The following is a 19,340-nucleotide window of genomic DNA, read 5'->3' as shown; positions in this document are numbered from 1 at the left end:
CCTTGATTAAAGAAAAAGAAAAAACACAAACTTTATATTACATTCATCCCCAAACCTTGCTACTTTATATCAGAATCTTTACTCCCAGGACTTCTCTTTTTTCTGATACTTCAATAGTACAGGAATTGTGAATGAACAGAAAATTAAGATTTCGGTCTATTTGGTAATTAACCAACTCCCAGTTTTACAAGGCAGACAGGGCTCTTTCCCGACACCTGACTGCAGGGAAACCACTGCCCGAGAAAGAGGGGGGAAAATAAAGTAAGTGTTAAAAGAAGGAAGGAAGCCATTTCTCCCCTTACTTGCGGAGCAGGGCTGGACGCGGGGCTGCTGGAAGGGCCGGACCGTCAGCGGGGAGACACCTCCGGCGGCGGGAGCCTGCAGAGTGACGAGGGGACAAAGTCTGGGCTGTAAGGAGGGGCGCTGCCTCGCCTCCCGCCGCAGGCCCGGCCCCGCGGAGCCCGGGCGGCGGGGCCCCACCAGACCGCCGCACCTGCCGGCACCGGGCTCGCTGCCCCCGGCCGGGAGGCGGGTGGGTTGTGGTTGTGGCCCCCCCAGCCGGTACGGCGAACCCCGGGAACGCGGGGCGGGAGCTGCGGCACGTGGGCACCGGCGCCTAACCGCCGGGCGGGGCCGGGGCCGGCCCCCGGGGAGGCAGTGGGTGCGGTGGGGCGGAGGCGGCCCCTTTAAAGCGACCCGGTGATGTCACGAGGCCGCGCGCCGCGCTCCCCCGGGAGCACAACAAGAGTCACGCTCGCCGCCGCCGGGCGGGGCCAGGGGGCGGGGCCAAGGCGGCACGCACCAATGAGCGGGGCTTTCCGAGCCGGAGGCAACGCCCCCGCGCAGCGTCACGGTTGCCGTCCCCCGCCCCGCCCGCCCTCTTGCCCCGGCCCGTTGCACGGGAGCGCGGCCCGGCCCGAGGATGCGGGAAGGGCCGGCGCTGCCCGCCGCCCCCGGCGCCGCCCCGGTGCCCGGCTTCTTGGCCAAGCTCTGGGCGCTGGTGGAGGACCCGCAGAGCGACGACGTCATCTGCTGGAGCAGGGTGAGGGCGGCCGGCGGGGGGCGGTGGCGGCGGGGCCGGGGCGGCCCGCGGGGAAGGCCCGACCGGGGCTGCGGGGCTCTGTGGGCAGGGAGGGGGCGGCGGCGGCCCCGCTGTGGGGGGCGGGAGGTGGGGCGGGGGCGGCGGGGCCTGGCGGGTACCCGGTGCCCCCGGTGCGGGGGGCGGGAGGTGAGAAAGGGGCGGGGGGGCCTGGCGGGGAGGGCGAGTACCCGGTATCCGGCGCCCCCGGGGCGGGGGATGCTGCTGCCTGCGCGGGGACCACGCGTGACGGCTCAAAGCGACCCGGCATCGCGCAGCGGAGCGTTAAAATCTCGGAACTCCGTGTAATGAGCTCAAAGTGGTGACGCTCGGTAGGAAAGGCACTTCAAGAAGTAATTAACTTTGAATATTTGTGGGTTTTTTTCTTCCTGAAATTAAGAAGGCGGGCCTGGTTGGTCCGGTGTGTCTTCAGGCGTAGGACGTGACAAATATCCACAAACTGGTCTGACATCTGACACAAGTTGATTTTTGTCCCGGGTCGTTTTTAAATCCGTAGGATTTACCCGACTTTTTTTCAGAGGTTTCGCCTTTACAGAGGCAAAGATGAAAAGAAACATACTATTTTTGTTCTCGTTGTGAACGGCATAAAAACGATACAAAGAGCTGACAGGTTTTGGGAAGTTTGAACTTGAGAATATGATAAATCTGAAACTGCGGGTGTCACAGTTACCGTTTGTTGCTGCGGGGTTGCGTTGTCTGAACTTTTAGTTACTCTGCAATGTTACTTGGCTATTTTTAGTGGTGACATAGTACATACAATGGAAGAATCTCGTCAGGAGCTGGACAAACTCTGATCAAGGAGATAAAAGCCCTCTAGTGGCATGAATTCTATTGTGCTTGGGCAATATTTATGTTTCTTGTGGATGAAGAGCAGCAAATATGTGGGATTTTAGCACTGTTTTTCTTTGGATTAAGGTCAAAACTTCAAGGCTTGAAAAAAAATAAATATCTCCCGTTCGATAGAAATGTTTCATGTAACTGTATTTTTGGATTCAAACTTTTTAGTGCAGTTCCAAGAATTCAGAAGTGCTCACACAGACAATTCCCTCTGCTCAGTGTTTTGCCCTTCCCTGTTGTAGGAACTGTGTCTGTTGATTTACAGTCTTGACTTATGAGCAACACCTTGGAAAAATTGTGCTTGTTCTCTAACTGTTACTTTTACTTATTTCCTAGAATGGTGAGAACTTCTGCATTCTGGATGAGCAGAGGTTTGCCAAGGAGCTACTCCCCAAGTACTTCAAACACAACAATATCTCCAGCTTCATACGACAGCTTAACATGTGTAAGCATCATCTGTTATTACATATTGTTTCTGCCAAGTTCATTGCTACTTGGCATCAATTTGAATTTCTTTAAGCAAATCAATTGACTTGGCAGGTCTTTCATCCCTGAAAACCTGAAGTCTGGTCTTGAGTTTAGTTTGCAAAAGAAAAGAATAACAGTAGAGCTTGGCATAGTCTTTGTTCCTTGTGTTTCAGCTCTGAGTCCTTTTGAGCAAGACTGTAAAAATGTTGTTTCCTGTGCTGGTGCCTAAAGCTTGGGTAGAGTTCACTGGGCTCCAGTAGTATGGTAATGGTAACAGCAAACTTATGCCTAGCTGGAGGAACAAAGGCTGTATCTACACCTATGCATCTAGTTTATGAAAAAAAACGCCTAGATCATGCTGTTGCTTGCGTTGCTGTGTTGAAACAAGATTAGTCACACTGATGGATCGAGTTGGACTAAGTTTCTCATCGTGTTTTCCGTGCTTGACTTGTGGGCATCATGTAGCATCCACTGTATAACACACGTACAGCTTGTACAGGCAAAGAAGCTGGAGTGAGGTGGTTGTTCAGAGGTACGGTACGATGGGGGGGCCTGCAACACACAGCAAAAATAGTTGGTTTGCAGCAGATAGCTTATGGGCTGGGTGAAGGTACAAACTGCGTAGAAGATGGCCGCCTTATTTAAAATTTCCATTTGGAGTAAGGGAGAGGAGCTCTCTGTCCTTGCCCAGTAGGTTTCCCTGGTCTCTCTAGCCGATGCCTATTTAGATTTTGTCAGGCATGAGAGAGAAAGCATACATTTAGCCCCTTGACACAGGGTGGATGTTGCCATTTGTGTTGAATGTTGAGACTCCATCACTTGAGTGTCAAAGGATAATGCGAACAAACAATTGACAGATGCCTCGTAGCAAGGGTAAACGCTAAAATGCAGATATTCCTATGGAGACATGCAGCGCGATGGCCTTTTCTTGCTGGACCTATCCTAGCTTCGAGTAAAGTTTTCTAATGGTAGCACTGTTGGGGCACAGTGAAACTAGAATACATTAACTATGTGAAAAACTTGAACGAGGGGAGATATGATTTGGTCTGTCAACTGTGTTCTCTATCTACCCTGTGGTACTTGAAGCAGTGACGGAGATAGAGCTGGCAATGTCTCTCTTCAGGCAGGCAGCCTGGTATGGAGAAAGTACTCTGTGTGCATGTGTTTGCATAGGCTGAGAACTAATTTCTCTTCCTTACTTTATTCTGTAGACCCTGGTGGTACATGACGGCATTTGTTTTGATATGTAGTTGTCTGGGATTATAGGAATGAAAGGGAAGGTGCACCGCTCCACTGCTTCCACTGGGACAAGGTTTTATTCAAGATGTCCTAATAAATCTCATTTCTAACGCAACTTCTGTGATTATTTGGACATCACTGTCCTGCTTACGGACACTAGCTGGCCTCTGCCATGCGTGCTGTTTGTTCAACCTGCAAGGCCATTTGATGGTATTGTGGATGTGTTCTTTAGCTACGAGGATCGAAGCACTCAAATCATTGAGCACCAAAGAAAAGCTACTTTGGCTATTTTTCATAGCTTCTGCTTCCCGTGACTGCAGTACTGTAGGTATTTCAGTAGCCTTGGGGTTTTCTTTAGCTATGTGTTGTAACAGTCAGCTTTGCACTGAAAGAAATGACTTTGTTAATACCTCTCCACAGATGGTTTCAGGAAGGTGATTGCTCTGGAAAATGGTATGATTACAGCAGACAAAAGCTCAATCATTGAGTTCCAGCACCCTTTCTTCAAGCAAGGGAAGGCACATTTACTGGAAAACATCAAGCGCAAGGTACAGTCTAAGCGTGTATTTACTTCACTTTGTTATGAAAAGTAGCTTGTCAAGAGCGTGTCTGGGGGTTTCAAACACTTTACAGCCAACAAATTCCATGGGAACCAAGGTTATGCATCATGATGCAAGCCTTTGTAACTCCCTCCTGAATGCCAGGCTAACGCTTGGCTTGGCCTCCTGGTGCCAGCTCTTAGACAAAACACACCCTGCTGCTGTTTAGCAATGTACTGGAGTAGGACCATGTTCTTCAGAGCTGTCAAACTACAGCTCTTTTTCCACAGAGAGTTTATATATCCCGTTAGAGCTTAGCGCGGTCTTCAGTCCTGCCAGCGTAGCAGAGTTGGAAAGAGTCACGAAGTGAAAGAAGTAAAAGTAAATACGTACCCATTTGGTGCTCACTGAAAATTAACAAGGGCATCAGTAATCAGTTAATTTGGGCAAGTGTGTATAAATTACCTCATTCCTCCAGAACGGTGTTGCCCCTAAGCTACCTCTTCATTAGTGCTTTCCAGTTTGCTTTTGTATGTTCAGGCCTTGTCTGACCTGTTTCTGCATGGATATTTATCCTCTATTGGCACATTACAGCCCATAATATCCTGACTGCCAATGAAAGAGTGTATCATGATACATCATGTTGACATTTGAACCGCAGAATCTTTTCTTTAGAATGTCATAATGTGGCAGCGACGTTGCCCAAGTTAATAAAAGCACAGGGTCGGCTTGAGAGTCACAATTGTGTTTTGATTGATTTTTCACTGAGCTGTCTCTGCTCAGGATCACAATTCATGAAATAATAGTTGTGCAGTTGCTTCTCTGACTCAAGCCTGTGCTCTTCCCAGATGCCGTAATCGCTAACTTGTCTTGGCTTGCACGCCTCGCTTGCTGGTATGTTGGGGCGCTCAGCTGCCGGTGTTATGTATGGCATCATGGATCCCAGGAGTGTTGCGCTGGGTGGAGTAGTCTAGCTGGAAAGACAAAAGCTCTAGTTAGTGCCAAGGATGTTCATATGAAACTATCAAATAGTTTGGGGAAACGTTCTTTGTTGCACAGGAAATGTTAGTGATTTCTTTGCAAAACATCCATTACTTTTTCCTGCTCTTTTACTGTCTGGAATGGAGTCATTCAGTACTTGCTGTAAACTAGATTTCAAGCTGCTAACAGGAATGCGAGTTTGAATGCAGGATTTCCTTTATTTACTCCCTTTTAGTGTGGTGCTGCTGGCGTGCATCAGTCTTGACATCCCGATTATCTAGTTAGAGACTCTGAAGAGAGCAATTCCTTGCACTTCGGCAGAATGTTTTTGTTTCGCCCTTTTTTTTGGAGGTAGACTGACTTGCATTGGAAATCCCCGCTTGCTGTCTGCATCTTTTGGGCGTCTTCCCCACAGAGAGAAATCAGATGGCCGTGAATTCCATTTGGGATACAGCTCATGTACTTTAGCATAAGCTTTTATCTGCAACAAATAGTGAAGCAGCTAAAAATGTAGACAGAGAGAGAACTGTCATGCCATTCAGTCCATCCTTTGTAACACTGGTTTATGTTAAGAAAGTCGTTAGTTCTTTCGTTCTGTTTCATCATGAAGTGATGGGATGTTATTTTATAACACCGTAGGTCCATTTCTGACCATTCCCTTCTCCTTGGCGGGGAAAAAGGGGATCTGTGAGCCAACATGCGTGGAAGCTATCTAGCACTTCAGCGGGCCAATCCCGCATGCTTTCACCTTCCCCCTTGGAATTTAGTAGAATAATAAGCAAAACCATAGTGTGCTGTGGGTGGGAAGGGACATCTGGTGGCTCTCTGGTGCAGCTCCGTTTGGTTCAATGATGGTCAGTATTTGGCTAAATGGTTTTTAAAATTATGCCCACAAAACCTGGACATGTCATTCAGACGTGTGATGCACCAGGCCTGTCTTTTTCCAAAATTCTGAATTGTATGTTAGTCATCAGTGCCACCACCGTAGAGAGAGCTGCTGAGGGAATTGGGGAAATTTTGAATATGGAAGTGCGGGGAGGAGAAAGGGAGCTTTTTGCTTTCTGATGACTCCTCCGTCATCATTTGAAGAGGTGGCGTTCATGGATTCTGCTGTGGGCAGGAGAACAGTTTGGACTCTGCCTTTCTGGAGACATTCCATAATTTTGGAATGTCACTGAGCAGAAAGGTAATAGGGGAAACACCAGGGTAGGAATCTGCAATTTAGTTGGTGTGGGACAAATTTTCAGATCGGATAGGATGCATCTAATTCGATACCTCCTTTTTTCTCCTCTCTCCTCTTCTCTCTTCTTTTTTTTTTTCCCCCCTCCACCCCTTCCCTGTAACTTAATGGAAATTTGTTACTCCTGTGCTGGCAGATTTACGCACACCTAAAAGAAATATGATCATCTCATTCTTACTCCATTATCAATTCTGGTTTGGTTTTGGCTGGTGTCTTGCTGTGACACTAGAGGGCAAGCTGTCACCAGACCTGTCAAAGAACCCTCTAGGGAAGGCCATTTTCAGTCAGTGGTAGGTTTTTGTCATGAATTGGAGTGGTGAATCTACTGTCTACTCATACAAAGTGGTGATCTTGTGTTTCCATTGACATCTTGGGTTTTTTTTTCATACTTAGGACAGTGTAGACTATCCTAAGGACGGTCATCTATAGCTATTGCAGTGTTTTGTGATACATAAGAATTATAGTGTTACCTAATCTTTTAATGGAGCTTGTACCTGTTCTTCTACAGACTAGCTACACTGTTCCTGTAGAAAGGAGTATGCAAGGCACTGTTCATAGTAAAGCATGTGTAATCTCGTCCTGTTTTAGGTATCTGCAGTAAGAACTGAGGATCTCAAGGTCTGCACAGAGGATTTGCACAAAGTACTCTCTGAAGTCCAGGAAATGAGAGAGCAGCAGAACAACATGGATGTCAGGCTGGCTAACATGAGGAGGTAGACTCCATCTGTTTCAGAGGCACTTAAACATTGAACGTTACTTATATCTAATGGAGCTTGACTCTAAATGTGGGTTTCATTTGAACTGGAAACAGGTGAAGCTATACTCTTTTCCTAAGAATCCCCATTCCACCCCACATGACATTCTGAATCTTGTTTGTTTTTATAATTCAGTCGCAGACCAGAGATTAAGACTGGGAGTTTGTTGACTGTCTTGGGATTTCATGTTGGTTTCCATTACCTTAGTAGTTTTTTAGGGTGATCAAAGTATTTCCTTTTTTGAACACAAAACAGGGTTAGATGCAGTTAGCGAGAATTAGTCTTTGGTTTTCTTTCTAATTGGAAGCAGACTTTGCACATCCTCATTTCTCTTCTCTCAGATCCTTTTTGTATAGGCACTGGTAATTAATTCAGATCATTGGTATGCAAGTAGATATCAACCGAAGTTCGGGAGATACCTTCACTCCACTCCCTCTGTTCCTTTAAAAAAAATGAAAAAAAAAAAACCAAACAAAAAAAATCTCAAACACAAACTTTGGAACTGTTTTGAGGTGGTCTGTGTTACGCTCAGTGTGTTTCTAAACACCAAGTCCTTATTCTAAGGCTTTGAGGCTTTGAAGGAATACTTCATAACAAGATTATTGATGGAGCAGCGGAGGGTGAGAATGTCCTTATTAGTGAGTGTTTGGTCCTGCCTGATAGCAAATGGAGTTAATTTAACCCAGAGTTCTTACTAGTGGATTGAATTAACCGAATGGTAGTTGTCCACGCAAGGAGTGTTGCCACTGGTCCTGCAAGGTACTGTGAAAGTTTGAAAGCTGTAAAACTAAAGCATATAAAGTAAACTCTGTTCATCCTCTGTCTTCTGATTTATTCTGCATTGCAGAGAAAATAAGGCCCTGTGGAAAGAAGTGGCAGTTCTAAGGCAGAAGCACAGTCAACAACAGAAGCTGCTGTCTAAGGTACCATTGCAGCATCTTCAGTGCTACCATCCTTACTCCTGCCTCTGTGATACTTGATGGCATTCTTTGCTTATGTAGAATGACAAATGACACAGAGCTGAACAGGCTATATTAATACAGCATAAAGAAAATGTTCACAGTTCCTGAGTGTCCCAGAAGTAGCGCAGCAAAGAACTGCGAGCAAAATACTAAGGAAAAGTCGTAGTGAAAAGAATTTCGATGAGTTTGAAATCTCAGTGAATCTTATTTGGAGAGAAATCAGTAAATCAAACGTACCTGGGGTAAGCGTGGGGCTGGAGGCAGTGCATGGTAACAGGAGCCTAAAACAAGAGATTGCAGGCACGTGGAATGGAGTTTGTGAAAGATCTTGGACCAAGACATACTTAGACCACTCCAAAAGTCAACTTGGAACCCAGAAACTACAGAAGCTTCTGCACTGGAATAAATTTTCTCTTGTTTGTCCCTCAGCTGTTTCTAGTCTGGAATCCTCTAGTGACTTGTGGTGTTATATTACATTTAAATAAACAAACAAACAAACAAAAAAACACCCAACAAAACCCAAACCTGTCCAAGTGGGATCACTTTTCAATGCCATTTGTAACTATCATTTTGGTTTTTTAAGACACGAGCACAAATGGATTTCTAACTTACCTATCTGAACTAGTAATTTATTGTTAGGATTGCTATACTGACCACCTTGTTTTGGTTTTTTGTTTTTCCTTTTTAGATTCTTCAATTTATACTAAGTTTGATGCGAGGAAATTATATTGTTGGGGTCAAAAGGAAAAGGTAATTACCGGATAGGTCACAAATCAGTGTCAGATGTGAATTATAGGGATAAATCAGCTTCTAGAAGCAAGATACTTGAAGTGTATGAAGAATATTTTTATCACTTGTATATTCAAACTTGAACTTTACCACTAAAAAAAAATGGGTGGGAAGAGGATATACTGTACATTTTAAATTTCGAAGGGCACGTTTATCAGAAATGGTAACTCTTTCAAAATGTGCAAAAGTGACTGACTTACTGAAAACTAAAAGCATGTTTAGAATGCAGCCTGTCTGCAGTGCTAAGAAACATTTGCTAAGAAACACTTGCTAAGAAACATTTCCAAAAGCCAGTTCTCTTAGAAGTGGAAGAATGATTGTTCTTACCGTTTCTGCACGTATTTGGCATTGCTACAGCTTCTTACTGTGGAACTACACACTAAAGCCGTATTCTGTCTCAGGTCTCTAACGGATGCTGCAGGTGCTTCACCTTCCAAATACAGCCGTCAGTATGTTCGCATCCCTGTGGAGAGTGGCCAAGCAGTAAGTCTTCCCAGGGAAAGAGACAATGGGTTGAACAGGATGATAGACGGTGATCTCGAAGTCTTCCCTATAGCTATTAATACCCTGATGTTCCAATCAAATGCACTCCATTTTGAAACGGGCAGCTTTAAAGCATTTCTCCATCTGTAAAATCATGCAAATCAGTGCAGCTAGTCATAGATGAAATCTGAACAGGGAAGAGAAGCTGCAAGAAGAATGGAACTTCAACATCAAAAAAAGTCCGACCTCTTGGTTTACTCCTTGTGTTTGCTGTATCCTGCAGATGGCTTTTTCTGAACATAACGCAGATGATGAGGATGGAAATGGTACAGGTCTCATCATTCGAGATATCACTGATACCCTGGAAAATGCCACCGATGGTCTCCTTGCTGTAGCACACACAAGTGGCAGAGGCAGGTATGTTCAAAGGATGTGGAAGTATTTATGCTTAGGTTGTTAACTAGGTAGTTATGTTAGTGTACGTGATCCATAAGAATTGTGGGAAACAGCCTCTCTGGAACTTTTACTTATTTGTGCGTGACAGGCCTGTTTGCGGGCTGTCTTTTTTACAGCCTGAAGCATTGGTCGTGGTCAGCAAAGCTTTTTAAGAGCTCTTGTCTCTTCAGGAGTGCCTGAAGCCTACCAAGCTGATCGGCACTTGAAGGTTAATTTGCTGAGGCGTTTCTGTCTCTTCAACAAATAAGCACGTACTTAACTTCTCGACTGAACAGGGACCTGAATGCATGTGTAGGTTACTAATAAACCATCCAAAATGTGTTTAGTAACAAACCAACCAAGATGTATAGTTTTATCTCCAGTTTCAGTACTACTCTAGCTAATATTATGCTAGGTGTAACTGAAGGGAAGGCATTCTGTCGTGTGGCATCAGATTCTTGTGAAAACCCATTTACTTGTTAACATCCAGAGTGAAACACGGACCAATTTGGAAACTTTTATTTCCAGAGACACAACGTTAGGGGTTTCCCTCCTCCCTAATTTCCATATACTATTTTGCTGCTTTTGGCCGGACAAAATAGGGTGTTTTGCTCTAATACATGCCATCTGTGTGACCTGTAGTAAAAGATTCTTCTTCTGCCTCTAGGAAGGTAGTTTTCTTCTTTTTCTACAGACCGGTTGGTTGTTTGAACCTTTGACTGGCTTGACTTTGTAAGCTATTAAGGTTTGGGATACTAAACTGGAAATGAGTAGTGATACAGTTAATGAATTCTCCTGTGTGTTGTTTCTCTTTGGGTCCTATTCTAGAGAGACGCAGGCAGCTCTGGATCCTGGCTTACCTATTTGCCAAGTATCACAGCCAAGTGAGTTAAGTTGTGCAGAACCTATCCCACCAGTTCATATAAATGATGTCAGTAAATCCAGTGAAATGGAAAATGCTGCTGTGGAACTCCATACCGCGCAGCCTAATGCTCCAGAGGACCCTGTGTCAGTGATTGACTCCATCCTGAACGAGAACAACTCTGGAAACCAAAATGATCCTTTACTGGACAGGTATTAACTCGTTTCTGGAAGCTGTTATGCTGTCGTCATCTTGTGGGATCTTCGCATCGGATGTGTTTAGCAGAACATAGTGAATTAGCTTTTAAAATGTCATTGATGAACTGAAATTTCTGCCCCTTTGATAGTAGGTCTTGACAAAGACAAGTGTTAACATCATACAGTAAAAGCAGGGCACGTTCATCTTGTGACATCTCTGATAATAAGTGTGCCTGACGTCTGATGCGGCAGTGTGAGGATTGGTGAGGTCAGCCTGTCACATCAGCCCTTGTGTTGCCAACTGCTGGCATTTCCAAGTGCTCCCAAAGATCAGGGGTAGTGATTTCAGGAGGGCACCACGCGCTGGTTTGTTTCTTCGAACTGGATATGGATTTGTATCGAGGGTAGTCTGATGTTGTTTTGCTGTTGCTTCCTTTCTTGGCCCCTCATTTTTGCAAAGGTTCGTTGTCAGATGAGCCTCACCAGAGGGTCGCAGTCGCGCGGGCTGTGGTTTCACGCTCGGCGGCGTGGCTGCTTTAGCAGTTCCCAGCTCTGCGCTGGCCCCTCAGCTTTGGCGGTGCCGTCATTCGTGTGGCTGCAGGCTGAGCCAGATCAAGGAACAAACTGGTTCTTTCTGCTGACGGCTCTTCTGCTGTGGTTACCTTCGGGTAGGAAGTACTGAGATGATGTGTCACAGCCCTCTGTGTAATCTGAAGGCCCTGGAATATCTTGCCTCATCCACGCTGCAAACTGTGAGGCAATGCCTTGGAACTCTCTGCTTGTAGCCGAGTATTCCAGCGTAGGAGGTAGCTTGCAGCACATGGAGAAGTTCAGTACTGGCACCGTGTGTGCAGCTTCCTCTCCACTTCATTCACTGCCCCTCGTATCCTGCCCACGGTCCTTGGAAATGCGTACAAATTGGCAACGGTCTGATGTTTCCGAATAGGTAGTGTTCCTTCAGATCCAGATTATTTCCAGCCCTTTGCTTATCATTTATTGTCCCCAGGTGAACGCCATCACCCCTTAGTTTAAACAAGTATTGGTGTATAGGCTGGGATCGGAGAACATTCAAAAGATATTAAAATGAAGGAGGAAGTAGGTATGGAAGGAGGAACTGCTTTTTGATATGATAGCTATGATTATCCGTGCTGTTCAGATAGTCTTCCGTGTACCTGTACTTCAAAGAGTTGGACCGTGAAAAGCGATACAGGAGTGTGGTTTCGTTCATTTGGCAATAAACTGTTCTGGATTGTGAGCAGCCTAGTCTGGCTCTCACCTTGCCCCGCAGCCGTAATTCCCGAGGGGTCAGCACATCATTTTACTAAGGGTTTTTCCTGCCCTGTGGTGCAAACGAAGGCCCTAACTGCCAGCTGTTTCTTACAGCGCTGTATCCTTTTGTCTTTTTTAGGGAAGAAATTCAGGATTTTCTTAATTGCATTGATGCCAGCCTTGAAGAACTTCAAGCAATGTTATCTGGGAAGCAGTATAACTTTGGTTCTGAAGCTTTCAGCGATGTGAGTTGTCTCTTCACTTTCTGATTTCTGAAAAATGCTGAGTAGGTTGCAGTATGAAATTTTACTGGTTTATTCCATGTTGTAACAGGCAAAAGAGAGGGAAAAATCCTGAAAAGCAAATAGTTGTGGATAGAGTCTAACAATATACGAGGTAACATTGAGAGCCTTTTTCAGTTCATTTAGTATTTCTGTTACACATAACTTAAGAGGAAAAAAATTGGACTCTTCTCCTTCTCAAGCCTTTATCCTGATTATCCTGGAATTCCTGGGAAATAGCGTGTCCTTTTCTTCCCCTGTGGCCTCAGTTTACTGCCACAGGTCGAAAGCTTATTGCTGTAGGCCTGTGGAGGAGCCACCTTCCCTGAGCTTGAGTGGACGGAGCGGTGCGCTGGACCCTGCCTGCTTTTCAGGAGCTCTCTGAAGATTTGTTTTAAGGACCTTACACGTTGCCTGTTTTTATTTGCAGACACTTAATCCTGAGCTGCCAGCCCTGGATATGAACTTGATGGAAACTTCCCCTGGCATGGAAAATGTAAGAGTAAGATTTGCTTCTATGTTGGGGACAATTAGTATGATGTTGAGCACTGAATTTTGACTGATGCAGTTTGAGGGGAGGGACTGGACCGATAGCACAAAACGAAACTGCCCTTTTATCTAGTCCTGCTGATTTAATGTTTTCAGCTATCCCTGTTGGCATATGTGAATTTAAGAGGGTTCCCAAGATAATTTCAAACCATGTTCCTAGCTGCAGTGATACAGTGGGCTGATTTAAACAGTCACTTTGCTTTGAATAACACGTTCTTTGCTTTCTGAATATACCTGAGAACATAAGGAAGAGGGAAACAAACTGGTGTTTGTTGAATCAGGTGTCTATATTGAGGAAATCTTTTTTCATATTTATTCTGTATCTTCTGTTTAGAATGAGGAAGGTAGAAATCTTGTCTTTTTTTGGTCTAAGTACGTGAGAACAGTTTCTTGGCTTGTTCTTCCTAGCCTCAGGGATTCCCATGATGTCTTTTAGCCAAGTAATAACTAGGTCTGGGGTTATAGTTCAGATGAGACTGTCTTCAGCCTGTCTGAAGATGGAAAGAAAAGTATTAAATGAAAAATATAATGCAATATACTGTACTTATTCTGAACATGGGTGTATGGAATTTCCTCATACGACATGCAAAAGCCCAGTGCAAATTTACTTTTCTTGGTCCAGTTCCTAAAATTGACTCATGTTTAAAAAAAAACAAACAAACAAAAACGTAAAAACTTTTCAAATTTCATTTATTTTGTAGTCCTGAAATAATATTTAAACTAGGACTTCCCAGTCATAAGAGCTTAGAGCACAACTGAGGTAATATGCAGCTGTTTTCAAGCAGTGCTTGCAAAATATAATTGTATTGATGAAATCAAGTTTCACAGTGTTATTCCAACAAGACAGACTGAAATAAAGCTTCTGGTTTGGTAAAATAAATCTTTGCTAGTCGGAAGCTTGTTTGGCTTTCATTTGTCTGTATTTCACCGTACCTTCTTTTGAGAGCTCCTGTTTGCTGACCCTCATGTGCAACTATGGGCTCCTTGGTCAACTGGTTCATTGCGCTTCCCTCTTCCTTTCGCCTTTAATTTTGTTAACCAGCCAGTGAAGACTTGGATTTTGTTGTTGTTGTTGTTAAGCTTTCTGTCTTACTCTCTGTCCGTTTTGCTTCAGATTGCAAACTTGGCAGAGAGCACCGAAGATCTGGGAGCGAGTGAGAGAGAAACTGCAGGAAGCAAAGGTGGGCAGGAAGGAACGCTGAGAGCTGTGGCAGTTCCAGACTCTTCCAAAACTGTGTGTTGAAGTGGAATTTTTGTAGCCTGTACTATGCTTTATCTCCTCCTTTGGTTGGGGCTTAAAATTTTTGTGAAGACTGGGATGTTTCACTGATCTCGATGAAGCTATGCCTCAACCTTGGGAGGCCCCATCCATCCTGTGCCCCATGTTTGGTGTTAACCGTTTCCTTTTCCTATACATGACAGAGTGCCACAATGGGGAGCAGAACTGCAAATGTCCTTGTGGAAGTATCTCCTATATGGGCCACAACCCCCCAAAATGCAGTGCTACTCATTTTTACTACTTCAGTGTTGCTGTTGTATGCCGTGTGTGTTGGGGGCTTGGAGTGTGCTTCAGACACTGATCTTAACAGACACAGGAGCCTGAGCTCCCCTCTTGCAGCTGTGGATGTAGTCTGTCAGAGCTCAGCTGTATGGTTTTCTTTAGTGAACCAAGTTTTGAAGCAGCCTTTCCAGTTGTCCTTGTCTTGAATAAGAGCCTTCGCTTATGTGACACGGGAGCCTGGAGTTTAAACTGTTTGTTTTCCCTCAGATATGCAGCTGATACAGTACAGGGCCAACCCTCTGCTTTCATTATTTGAAGAACTACCTTCGAGCGAAGCTGCAGGGAAGATAGAGGATCCAAAAGACCTTCTGCTGCCCCCCCTGGAGGAGAAACCTGCTCTTCATCCTCCGTCGGATGGTGAAAGTGTCTTGCCACTAGCAGCTCCAGCAAGCCAGGCTGAGCCGCTGGATGCTCTGGGAATGGGTGATCCACCTCTCCTCTCGGAAGATGGGAATGGAGAGTATAAACTGTTTCCACTCTTGCTCCTCAGCCCTGTTGCTAACTTCATAGAAGAGGCCTCTGAGATAGAAACGTCTTGAACTCACGTGACATCTGTAACTGGCTTAGTGGTGTGAAATAGATAACGAAGAAATGGATCGGCGAGAAGTTTGACCTCTCTCCTCACCTGCTTCCCGGGTGTCGTATTCTGTATAGAAAAAAGAAAGTTCTCTTTCTAGAAGCAAAGAGCACATCTGGAAAAACTGAAAACAAGCTCCAAACAAGAGCTGGTGGGAGTGAAGGCACTGGGCGGAGGGGAAGAATAACCTCCCTGAAAACATACCACAGCGTATTCCGTAACTTTTTATCCAGTATCCTTATTGCAAAAGGAAATCTGTTTGTATCCTGTTTGTAAAGTTTGGCTGGGGTTTTTTGTTGTGTTTTTATTATTATTATTATTAGCTGGGTAGTAATGTAGCGTGTAATATTTTAAACATGGGTTTTACACTTTCTGAGAGCCTGTTTCAATAGGTGGCTTGTCAGTTGTTTGGAAGTAAGTTTTTATTTTTTTTATTTTTTCTTAAATTTGGTTTTAATTTGAGATTTCTTTTTTAATAGTTTGTGGCTACAATTGTTTGCGTCTGCTTAGATCACTTTCGTACTCCTAGATTTGCTCCTAGGTACAGGGAACATTTTTCCTATGGAAAATTACATTTTAACTGTGGAATATTACTTCTTAACATGCTAACACGCATCCATTGCCACGGATTGTAGGTGTTGTGGTAGGAAGTGCTTGCCACCTTGCGTAACGCTGAGTTCTCATGCACATTGCATGGCAGTTCTTCTAGGGTAACTTGCACCTAGCTCACAAGTTATGTGTCCTCAGAAATTTTGAGTAGAACTGATTCACGTCTAGCAAAGTTCAGCGGCTGCCCTTAAAATAAGAGTGGGGGGGGAAAAAGAAAGGAGTCACGGGGTAACTTGCATTGACGTTGGACATTACATTAAGATTTCTTTTCTGCTTGGAGCAGCTACTACTTTTTCTCTTCTCCTACTTTTCTCTTCTGCTTGCAGCACCTGCCTGACCCTGTATGTACCCTATATTGACTTCTTCCTGCATTTTCTGCTTGTGGAATCTTAAAGCTAAATTAACTAGATGCATTTGAATCCTTTGAGAGCGAACTACAAAAAATGGTGCCTGCCTTATCAAAAAACCTTTCCCCAAAATTCCTTTCCACGCTGTTTTCCTAACTTCTTTGAGCAGCTGTAACGTAGACGTCAGCCCCTGGTGTCAGTGGAACAGCAAGTTCTGCTTCGCTGATACCAACTCTTCTAACAGTCTACCAGTAGCCCACACAAGCCTGAAATTTGCTGTAGTGATACAAAACTGTTGGGGTTAGAAGAGGCCTGGAGGCAGGCAGAAAACCCATTGTGTAGTATCACATGATACTTCCTACCAGCGCAATTTCTTGTAAATTTTTGTCAGTTTTAGGAATTCAGGCTACCTACAGGCTTTGTTCTCTCCAAAGCTTCTGAACTGATAAGTTTTGAGATTTTTTTTTTTTTTATATTAAAGAATCCAAGTAAATCTGACATTCTGAAGCCTCCTAGGTAATGCACGTTATCTGTGCTGGCCTTGCTTAATTGGATTTGTGCTTCCTTGGCCAATCTTTTGAGTTGGAGAGGAGGGTCTTGCTACTGTGTGTGTGTGTGTATGTGCAATGCTCTCACTGTGTCTTTTTATTCCCATGCTTCTGTAACTGTCCTTAACCTCGTGGCCATTTATATTTGGATCCTTTGAATTGCCTTTTGTCAAGTATGTCTTATTCTAGCCTTTTCTAGTCTGTCTTTTGCTTGTTTCTTGAGACAAAGAGTTGAATAGTCGCAAGTTTTTGTGAGCTAAAGGGAGAGAGGGAAATGAGTGAATTGTGTATCTGTCTTGGGTTCTGCTTTTTTTTTTTTTTCCATTTCTTCCCAAAGGCCTCAATTTTGCCAAGAGCGAAACAGTAAAAACACAGACTTTTCTCCTGTGCTGTTTTGATGGCACAGCGCGGACAGCGAGGTTCTTTGAGTGGCGGATCTTCTGTAACTCTGACTTCCTGAACAGGTTAGACCGAAGTGTAGTTCCTGTTATGGATTGCTGTCATGTTCTTCCATCATGGAGTCCTCTGATCTCAGCGCATCTCACCATCAGATATTTGATCTGATTGCGTAATAGTTTTTTAATACACTTTCTCTCTTCCGAAGTTAAGAAACCAAGGCTTGAGAAAACTGCAAATAAAAACTTGTGCATCTGTGTCTGGTGTATGTACTGGTCTAGGAAAAGTGTTTGTTTATGCAAGTTTCCTAAGAAAGATTGCAAAGGAAAGGGGAAGGCTGAAGAGCAAGAAAAACCCACATGCTGAAGTAATTAAACTCAAAATTGCAAAACCATTACTGTGTTTCTCGTACGTTCTTTTTGTGTGTGTTCCTGTGTGTGCCAACGCTTCCCAAACCTGTTTACCGAATTTTGTAGAAAGGACAGCTTTAATGCCCTCCGGGGGAAATCTCATTATGCAGGTGCTGCTGGTTCAAAAAGAACTGAGATGCTACGGTTAGCCTGGCACCTGTTTTCAGAGCCGTCAGCCTGAGCAAGAAGGAAGTTTATGTTTATTGTTAACCCATATTCAACATGCCATGGAATCAAAGCTTGTGGGAATGGGACTGACCACCACGGACAGTATCGGGCCAGCTTGGCTTTGGGCATATGTTCATTGCCTATGTGTGCGTAGCTTGCTGGGAGCCAGCCTTCACATCTAAGCAGTGAGGGAACATGATATTGAGTGTTTTTTTCATAGGTGGTGATGTAAAAGCTCAAATATTGGGTATCGGGTGCTAGCAAGAAATGGACTTGTGGTGGAAAGCTCGCCAGTTGACAACTGGAAGTCATGACGGATTGAGTGCTGTGAAATGGCAACTTCAGGAACTTGTTGTGCAAAAAAGTGCAGTTGTAAAGATCACCACCGTGCCCCAGGCTCAGCAAAACAAATGCTACTGCTCTTTCAAATCCTTGAATCCTCTGACATTACTCAGAGGAGCAGAGGTGTCCTCTGAGTAGTCTGAGGTCTATGTGAACACAAATGAACTGAAGTGAATCCATGGGAAGTGAAAGGGAGAGTAAGATGAAAGATAGGATGAAAGCGATTAGGACAAGGTTAATGGAAAACTCTGGAACGGCCTCAGCTGCACCGCCATGGTGTAGGAACCATCTGTCCCCTTTAGTCCCCTGGAGCGGTCGATGGGGCGCTGCGTGAAGGTCCCGGAGGATGAAATGGCATTAAGTTGGTAAGAGTCCAGAAGTTTTTTGGATACTCTGTTACCTGTTGAAAACAAGATTAACGAAAGCTTTTCATTAGTGGTTATCTTTGTTCCCAGAGCTGGAGTGTTTTCCTTCATATGAACACCCAATATACTCGCTCCCCTTTCCCTCCCCTTCCATTTTTCCGTCTCCTTCTATTTTCTCTATAATAAACAGACAAACTTTATATCTTAGCTTAAATCAGCACTGGGCATATTTATGCATAGACACGTACCATCATCTCTTTCCTTTCCTTTGAAAGGAAGGTCTGAGCACTTCGTGGTGGTGTATCGTATGGGGTGTACTGAGATTCACTGGACTACGGCTGTTGAGGTTGGTTATCAGACAGGTCTGAGTATCCTCTAATACTTATCTCTGCCTTCTTCCTTTAACGTTACTTCTGTTCTGATTTCTAGATTCGTCCTGTTACTCACGTGTTTGTTTAAAACAGGAAAAACATTGCTGAAACCAACGATTCTATTCTAGAGCCATTGCCCTGATTTCTGCCCTGGTTTTTTTGCCAGTAAGGTTCAGCCGCGGCGTGCAGTTCTCCCTGGCTGTGATCTCCCGCAGAGACAGCGTGAAAGGTTGGCCGGGGTCCCTGTCGCTTGTTCGTAACTGGTGGTCCCGCGTTGCAGGATCCCATCCTCAGCCTTGTACCTGCTGCTGCGGCCGCGGTTGCCCCCCCCAGCTGACACGGCACCTCTCGGCTCTTTCATCAGTTCTTCTTGCCGGGGTACCCACGCCAGCTCTTCCCGTATCTCAGGCTTTTGTAACTCTCTGCCTGGTCAAAACTTCCCAGCACTCTTTGGAAAGCGTGTTAATAACAACCACCTACGAGGTAAATTCTGCTGGGTTTTTTTTATCACCCTTCCCTTTGCTTTTTTGGGGACGAGTTCGTATTTCAGCTGGGATGGGCCACCCAGATTACTCTTCCCCTGTTTGCCGACTCACGGGTTGGTCACTCCACCCAAGGACTGCGCAAGTGTCCCCGTGCCTGGGTGTGGGGCCAGCCAGGC

General features: G+C 44.8%; 2 protein-coding genes across 3 annotated transcripts in view; one reads left to right on the top strand and one right to left on the bottom strand.

The window, feature by feature from the left end:
* The window catches only part of HEPH (hephaestin), a 31,746-nt gene extending 31,073 nt beyond the window's left edge, over positions 1–673 (bottom strand). Inside the window, exons 1-2 of one of the 2 annotated variants that reach the window (XM_074600653.1) lie at positions 494–673; positions 303–378 (exon numbers count right to left, since the gene is read on the bottom strand). The gene's annotated coding sequence lies outside the window, so the exon portion shown is untranslated. Of the gene's footprint in view, positions 1–302 lie in introns of both variants that reach the window. The other variant, XM_074600652.1, reaches the window with a different exon arrangement.
* A 167-nt stretch (positions 674–840) lies between these two features.
* LOC141748460 (heat shock factor protein 3) lies at positions 841–17,417 on the top strand. Its single transcript, XM_074600562.1, has 13 exons — positions 841–1,042; positions 2,273–2,381; positions 4,064–4,191; positions 6,992–7,116; positions 8,006–8,081; positions 8,809–8,870; positions 9,311–9,392; positions 9,676–9,809; positions 10,656–10,901; positions 12,295–12,400; positions 12,867–12,932; positions 14,100–14,166; positions 14,754–17,417. The coding sequence occupies exons 1-13, from the start codon at positions 923–925 to the stop codon at positions 15,083–15,085; spliced, it is 1,653 nt and encodes a 550-aa protein (XP_074456663.1). The 5' UTR covers positions 841–922; the 3' UTR covers positions 15,086–17,417.
* Positions 17,418–19,340: the final 1,923 nt, after the last annotated feature.

Source organism: Larus michahellis, chromosome 9, assembly GCF_964199755.1.
Source record: "Larus michahellis chromosome 9, bLarMic1.1, whole genome shotgun sequence".
NCBI classification, from domain to species: Eukaryota; Metazoa; Chordata; class Aves; order Charadriiformes; family Laridae; genus Larus; species Larus michahellis.
Note: the sequence above shows the minus strand (reverse complement) of the source record. Positions and strands in the feature narration are given on the sequence as shown.

Excerpts from the sequence above, each read along its gene's own strand:
- LOC141748460 (XM_074600562.1), top strand. The coding sequence starts at position 923 with ATGCGGGAAGGGCCGGCGCTGCCCGCCGCCCCCGGCGCCGCCCCGGTG. Across the intron at positions 2,382-4,063 it reads CATACGACAGCTTAACATGT|ATGGTTTCAGGAAGGTGATT; the intron begins GTAAGCATCATC and ends ACCTCTCCACAG. Across the intron at positions 10,902-12,294 it reads AATGATCCTTTACTGGACAG|GGAAGAAATTCAGGATTTTC; the intron begins GTATTAACTCGT and ends TGTCTTTTTTAG.